The sequence below is a fragment of the Camellia sinensis genome, chromosome 11, assembly GCF_055761805.1.
Source record: "Camellia sinensis isolate YWXY chromosome 11, ASM5576180v1, whole genome shotgun sequence".
In the NCBI taxonomy this organism is placed as follows: Eukaryota; Viridiplantae; Streptophyta; class Magnoliopsida; order Ericales; family Theaceae; genus Camellia; species Camellia sinensis.
Genome location: NC_138971.1, coordinates 9,308,588 through 9,315,940, shown reverse-complemented (window position 1 = coordinate 9,315,940; position 7,353 = coordinate 9,308,588). Strand labels below are relative to the sequence as shown.

The window sequence follows — 7,353 nt, the reverse complement described above, 5'->3', positions numbered from 1 at the left end:
AAGGGTAGGCCAGCAAGGGTAGAAACTATTTTTATTGATCAATTGAGAATAATTTGGTTGGTTGAAACTTTTGCATCTTATTAAGAGGTCAAAAGTTCAAGTTTTATCACAAGAGAAACTCCTTTATTTATTTATTTATTTTTTTCAATTTTGGGGAATGAGTCACATGTTGATGCTTCCCATTTTCCTTATGGAATGTGAAGACTGATGCAAATCTTGTGGTGAAAGGGAGAAAATCAGCAACTACAGTAAAAAAAAATTAATTAATTAATTAAAAAGAAAAATAAGTGAAAAACAACTAGTATAGCAGAACATGAAGGACCAGACTTACAAAAAGCAAATTAAGTGTATAAAAAAAGAAGATTCTCTTTCCTATACAAGTTATTATTCCTTCATCATGTCTTCCATGAACATGAAGTATATCCATGCCAATAATTGTCTACAAATGTGGCTTGCGATGCTTATCATCATTTGTTTCTGTTTTGGAATGTGTATAGGTTGCTGGGAAGAAGAAAAGACTGCTCTCATTCAAATAAGAGACTCCATAGGCAATCAACCAGGGTCACTCCTCTCAAGTTGGTTATACGATGATTGTTGCCAATGGGATGGAGTTGATTGTAGCCCCACGAACTTCCGTGTTGCCAGGATTTTCTTATATTATGTGCGCGAAGAAGAGCAATTTCCATGGTCTCCAGATTTTAGTTTGTTTGCGCAGCTCACGGAGCTGCAAGAATTGGTCCTCCAAGGCAATAAAATCAGTGAATTGGCAGTCCCAGAAGGTGAGAATTTTTTACTACGTCAATCTTTACTTCTGGCTCATAACCTTCAGTGAGGTTGTGTTTGGTACATCTATTTGGGTGCTCTTTACTGCTCCATTTGTTTTGGCATAAAACATTTTTTAAGGAAAATATTTTCATACGATCTTGTAATTAATGAGCTAGTAGTTGTACTAATGATGGTGGTGGTGGGGTGGAGAAGGTGGAGGTGCTGGTGCTGGTGATTAGGAGTGGAGGTGTTGGTGGATGTGGTGACGTTGGTAAGATTTTAACTTGGAAAACATTTTCCACCTAAATAAGATTGTTTTCCGTTATCACAAAAAAATGTTCTGTCCTACCAAGAAAATGTTTTTTGCCAAAACAGGGCTCCTAAGCAGTGCTAGTCTGACAACTTCTAATGTGGAGTAGTTCAAATTATTTTTTACCAAAATAATGATGATGAAAGTTGATTTTCAATGCAGCATTGTGTAACCTGAGTTCCTTGCAAAAACTAGATCTTTCAGACAATTCAATCGAAGGACAAGTGCATCCGTGTTGGGGCAACATGCCATCACTCCGCATACTAATCTTGTCAAAGAATGCGTTTCAGGGAAATCCCTCTTCAATTTTTAGCAACCTAACAATCATCGAGACCATTGATGTTTCTCATAACCATTTTCAAGGTCCAGTACCATTCTCAACCTTCGCTAATCTCTCCAAACTTCGTTATCTTGACCTTTCATACAACCAAATAGAAGTTGAAACCGAAAATCCGTCTTGGCAACCTTCCTTCCAGTTAGAACATTTATTATTGGCCGATTGCAATCTGAACAAAAAAAGTAATCATGGTATCCCGAGTTTCATTTCCACCCAGTATACTTTACAAACCCTTGATTTATCCGGCAACTTCTTCGCAGGGTCTATTCCTATTTGGATGCTCCACAATGTTTCGTCTGTCTTGAGGCTGCGTGGCAACATGTTTAGTGGTAATTTTCCTCGAAGTAGCAGAAATGTTGCATCCCCTCTTGTTGAATTTGACATCTCATGCAATTACTTTGAGGGGCCACTGCCTTTGAACATCACTGCTCTTTACCCTAGGCTATATCGATTTAATGTATCAACCAATGGATTGACTGGTACCCTTCCTCCATCATTAGGCGAATTAGCGAGTTTACAACAGCTGGACTTGTCCAACAATAAGTTGGTGGGAAACATTCCACCACGCCTAACAGAAAACTCTTCGTTGTGGTACCTAAATTTGTCGAACAATAGCTTACAAGGCGAGTTGCTTCCACAAGATTGTAATATGAGGCAGTTGAGGTGGTTACTACTTCGTGACAACAAGTTTGTCGGAAGTATGCCTCTTTGCCTGTCGAATAGCCCCTCTTTGTTGATTCTAGACATGGGTAAAAACAATCTTTCTGGAAACATCTCAAACCGATTACCAACCTTTCCTAGTTTAGGAGCTCTCCTCCTGGGGGGAAACCAAATTAAAGGTTCTATTCCAATGCAATTGTGTCAAATGAAATATATACAAATCCTAGATCTCTCAAACAACAACTTCCTAGGGAACATTCCATCCTGCCTTAGTAACAACTTAGTATGGAAGAAGAAGTTCCAATCAAGTTCATGGGTGCCAATTGATTTTACCACAACAGGTAATTCATATTCTTACCGAGGTCTACCACTCACTTTAATGACCGGCATTGACCTTTCGTCCAACCAATTGTCTGATACTATTCCCTCTGAAATTGGCACTCTAAGTGAACTCCGTTCCTTAAATTTGTCCCATAATCTTTTGACTGGCCACTTTCCAAAATCTTTTCAAAACCTAAAAAATTTGGAAAGTTTAGACCTCTCCTACAACAATCTTACCGGAAATATACCTTGGGAAATTGGACAAATCGATACCCTTTGTTTTTTTAGTGTTGCTTTCAATAATTTGTCAGGGAGGGTTCCTTTTGGTCAACATCTCTCCACAATTACCGAAGTTAGCTACATTGGTAATCCAAATCTTTGCGGAGAACAATTAAGAAAATGCTCGGGTGAAGAGGGAAAAGTGGGTGGCACTGACAACAATGAAGATCGTAGAAAAGAAGAAATTATGCACACGGAAGAGAATGGGATCGTCGATGAACCTCTTTTTTTCTATTCTTGTGTGGCTATGTCATATATTTTGGGATTTTGGAGCGTCGTTGCGCCTCTTTTCATTAGCAAAAATTGGCGGCGGAGATACTATGCAGCAGTAGATGGATGCATTGATATGATTCTCCAGAAGATCTATGTGATACATGATATGTTGTTTTATAGAAGTTGAACATTCTTATTCGGTATTGGTTGGCTTGTTGAATTTCATATGTACTCGAGAACATCTAAATTTGTTTTAACTAATGCTTAAGGCTTTGTTTGGGAATTATCTTTTCTTTTTAGTGATTTTTTAACCTTTTAATTTTTTTATAAGGTGAAAAAAAATGTGTTTGAAAATAACTTTTTTTAGTTGCATTGAAAAGCATAAATTAACAGATGTCATCTTTGTAAGAGAAACTCTAGAGCCAGAGATAGTTAGGGTGTCTTTCACCTCGGGCTAGAAATTTTGTCGCACCAAGGATCCTCTAGAGTGAAATTTTCCTAAAGTTTCCTAAAGTGTTATATTGTGTGGTTGAGATTTACTGGCAAGTCACATCAGAAAAATTGATGTGACTTGCCAATAAATCTCAACCATACACTGTAGCACTTTAGGAAACTTTAGAAAAAAATCACTCTAGAGGATCCTTGCTCATTTTGTCGAGGGGTCAAGATATATGCAAAAAAATATTTAATTAGCTTTGTAATTGAAGATAATTTTCTTATAAGTGTTCTGAAAAAATTATTTAATGAGAAGAAAAATATATAAATCTAACAAGCAAGTTTTTTCATTTTTTTTTTTTTGTTGTCAAGTTTATCGTTTTAAGTAATTTTAATGATTAAGATAATCTAGCAAATAAAAAGTGTATATACCTTTTTATTTTTATTATTTTTAAAAAAATGTATAAGTAACATGCACTCATGTATTAATAAGTTTGATTCGATGAAATTAATGCTATTAACTAATAAAAAAATAGTTGGAAATCATTTCAATATACATTTTCAAATACTAATGGAATTTATAAAATTAGAAGGTAATTTCATTGTGTATTTTACAAACTAGTGGTAAATCCGTACTATATGCGGGATGTGAAAAAAATTAATAACGTTTTTTTATATAAAATAATATAAATAGTTTGATTTTTGCATGCAAATTAAGAAAACAAAAAAGGTTGAAACCTTTAATTTAAGTTCCATAATTTTATCACAACAAATGTATCAATTTTTAATTTGTCATAAATTCAATCATGTAACTTTCAATCCCCTTGTTAGGGTTGTATACTTGGGTGAGCTTAACTCAAACAACTCAAGTTAAACTTGAAATTTATTAAAGATTTGGCAACATAGTTTTTACTTCGGTGAGGACTTGTTCAAAAAGAGTAATGCTAGAGATTATGAAAAAAATGTCATAAAGATGATCATGAAAAATTCTCCACCTTTGGATTATACATACAATAAAATATCATATACTAATCAAATGATGAAAAATCTTTATGTTGCATTTGATGATATTTTTTTCATGATTCTTAACATTACTCGTTCAAAAATATTCAAATTAAATTTAAGAGGATTTGGGCAGAGACACAAATAACCTAAGCAACCGAATAATATTATATATATATATATATATACATATATAAATATATAAAATTATTTGATAATTTATTTTTTAAAATAATAAATAAAATTAATTTAAAATTTAATATTGATGAACAAACGCAAAAGCAATATGCTTAAGTTTTTTCAATAAATTTTTTAAAAAAATATTTAAAAAATAACACCTTTTAGAAAGGAATTTTCGAATAAGTTGATATTAAAAAAATTTACTTTTTATAATGACATAAAATAATTTAAATACAATTTTTTAAAAATTATTTTAATTTAAAAATTATAATAAAATATTTAAATAGAATAAAAATAATTTTTTTACAAAATAAAAGTATCTAAATAATATATAAAAAAAAAAGGTAAAAAGAAAATTATAATGATATTCTCAAGGATTTGCAAGCGTGTTTTGCTTATAAGGCACATCACAGTATGTTGTGACGGCCTATTGAGGCTTGTCTCGAGCCCATGTCGTTGATTTTAACCATTTGTATTGTAAGATTTATTAAGTAGATCATTCATGAAAAAAATTAAATTAATTAGATATCTATAATTTCAAAATGAGACCACGGAAAAGTAGATGACAATGGAAACAATGAAGATTGTAGAAGAGGAAATTAGGCACACGGAAGAGAATGGAACCGTCGATCAACCTCTTTTTTTCTATTCTTTGTTAGGGAAAATATAAGATTTCCCACAAGTAAATCAATCAATGGGAATAAAAACTAATGCGAAAAAATTAAATCAAAAGCACCACAAGAATTTTTACGTGGTTCTCTCAATGTGAGGTACGTCCACGGGATCGAAATCTGATTCCACTATAAACCAAATAAGTTTCCAAACGATGGCAACGAGACACGAATGGTCTAACAAAAACCACCCTTGGGTGAATTCCAAATAATCACAAATAAACAAAGAGGAAAGACCTCACCAAATAGATAAACAAAAATCTTCAGAACCAGAGTTAAAGAAGACCCAAAATAATAACCAAATCAATCCACACAAAACCAGTGCACCAACTTGAATGTACACCCAAGAATCAATGCACCCAAGTATCAATGTTGCGGCCGCTTTACTCCACTTCGGGGAACAACAAATTAATTAGGGCAGCCGCTGTGCATTATGCTTCAAGAAAAGCAAAGCCATACATATGTATATATATATATATATGGTTGAATATTGGGTTTTATAATCAAACCCTAATTGTTACCAAATTGAATTAGGTCTCCACAAATTAGATATAATATATAAAAATATATTATAATCAATACCAAACCAAATTAAAATTCTTTTAACAAACCAATTGGGTCTCAAACTCCAATAAGGAGATATACCCCAACAATTCTCCCCTTATCGACTTAGGTGGAGACATCGACCATACCCGCCAAAGTTCGACACTTTAAATGTTTGTCCCTCGACAAAGTCTTAGTCAACATATCTGAAATATTATCATATGTGTGAACCTTTTCGAGTTGTAACAATTTCGAATCTAACACATCACGAATCCAGTGGTATCTCATATCAATGTGTTTCAATCTCGAATGAAAAATAGAATTTTTACTCAAATGAATAGCACTTTGGCTATCACAATAAAGCACATACTTCGAAGTCTCTCGGCCATGTCAAAATCCGTGAACCCATCAAGCATCGGCTTACCATCCCCAAAACACAAACACAACTTCGAAGCCTCTCGAAGATATCTTAGAATCCATTTTACCGCTGCCCAATGTTCTTTACTCGGATTAAAGAGAAACCGACTTACCACACCAAAGGCGTGAGCAATATCCGGCCTTGTACAAACCATGGTGTACATCAAAGAACCAATTGCTGAAGAATAAGGAATTTTCAACGTCTCTTCTTTGTCTTTCTCACTTGTAGGACATTAATTCGAACTAAGTTTGAAGTGACCCGCAAGTAGACAATCAACAGACTTTCTTTATCCATGTTGAATCTCTCAAGAACCTTCTCAACGTAGCTTTCTTGAGACAACCAAATCAGTCCCTCTTTGCGATCACGAACAATTTTCATACCAAGAATTTGCTTTGTCGGTCCCAAATCTTTCATAGCAAAAGATTTACTCAACTCTTACTTCAACTTGTTAATCTTGGTAGAATCTTGACCCACAATTAACATGTCATCAACATAAAGTAAAAGAATAATAAATTTGCCATCCGAAAATTTTTTCACCAACACACAATGGTCCGAAGTGGTTTTAGGAAAACCATTATTCATCATAAAAGAGTCAAGTTTTTTGTACCATTGTCGCGGGACTTACTTGAGGCCATACAAACTTTTCTTCAATTTGCAAACAAATTTCTCTTTCCCTTTCTCTACAAAACCTTTCGGTTGCTCCATGTAAATTTCTTCTTCAAGATCACCATGAAGAAATGCGGTCTTCACATCAAGTTGCTCAACTTCAAGGTTCATACTTGCAACCATGCCAAGTACAACCCGAATAGAAGACATCTTCACAACCGGTGAGAAAATCTTATCAAAGTCAATACCTTTCTTTTGCCCAAAGCCTTTCATAACAAGACATACTTTGTACCTCAGATTCTTACTATCATTCTTCAATTTGAAAACCCACTTATTTTTTAGAATTTTCTCTCCTTAGGCAACTTTACTAAATCATAAGTGTGATTTTCAAGTAAGGAGTTCATCACCTCTTCCATGGCCTTTTTCCAATCATCTTTCTTTCCATGCTCAATTGGTTCTTGGTAGCTCTCAGGCTCCCCTTGATCGGAAATCAACACAAATTCATTTGGAGGATACTTTCTTGAAGGTTGTCGGTCCTTTGTAGATTTCCTCAACTAAAGTTATGGTGGCGGTTCTTGAGTTGAATGCTCTTCCTCAATTTCTGTCTCAACTT

The 7,353-nt window shown here is 34.0% G+C and overlaps 1 protein-coding gene across 1 annotated transcript; it reads left to right on the top strand.

Annotated features, from left to right (window-relative positions):
* The first annotated feature begins 330 nt into the window (after nt 1-330).
* Nucleotides 331-3,190, top strand: LOC114268352 (uncharacterized). Its single transcript, XM_082896414.1, has 2 exons — nt 331-779; nt 1,238-3,190. Exons 1-2 carry the CDS (start codon nt 398-400, stop codon nt 3,070-3,072), a joined length of 2,217 nt encoding a protein of 738 aa, XP_082752540.1. The 5' UTR covers nt 331-397; the 3' UTR covers nt 3,073-3,190.
* Nucleotides 3,191-7,353: the final 4,163 nt, after the last annotated feature.

What these genes read in the sequence shown, in the direction of transcription:
- LOC114268352 (XM_082896414.1), top strand. Translation starts at nt 398, where the DNA reads ATGTCTTCCATGAACATGAAGTATATCCATGCCAATAATTGTCTACAA. An exon ending in TGAATTGGCAGTCCCAGAAG is followed by an intron (nt 780 to 1,237) that starts GTGAGAATTTTT and finishes TTTTCAATGCAG; the next exon opens with CATTGTGTAACCTGAGTTCC.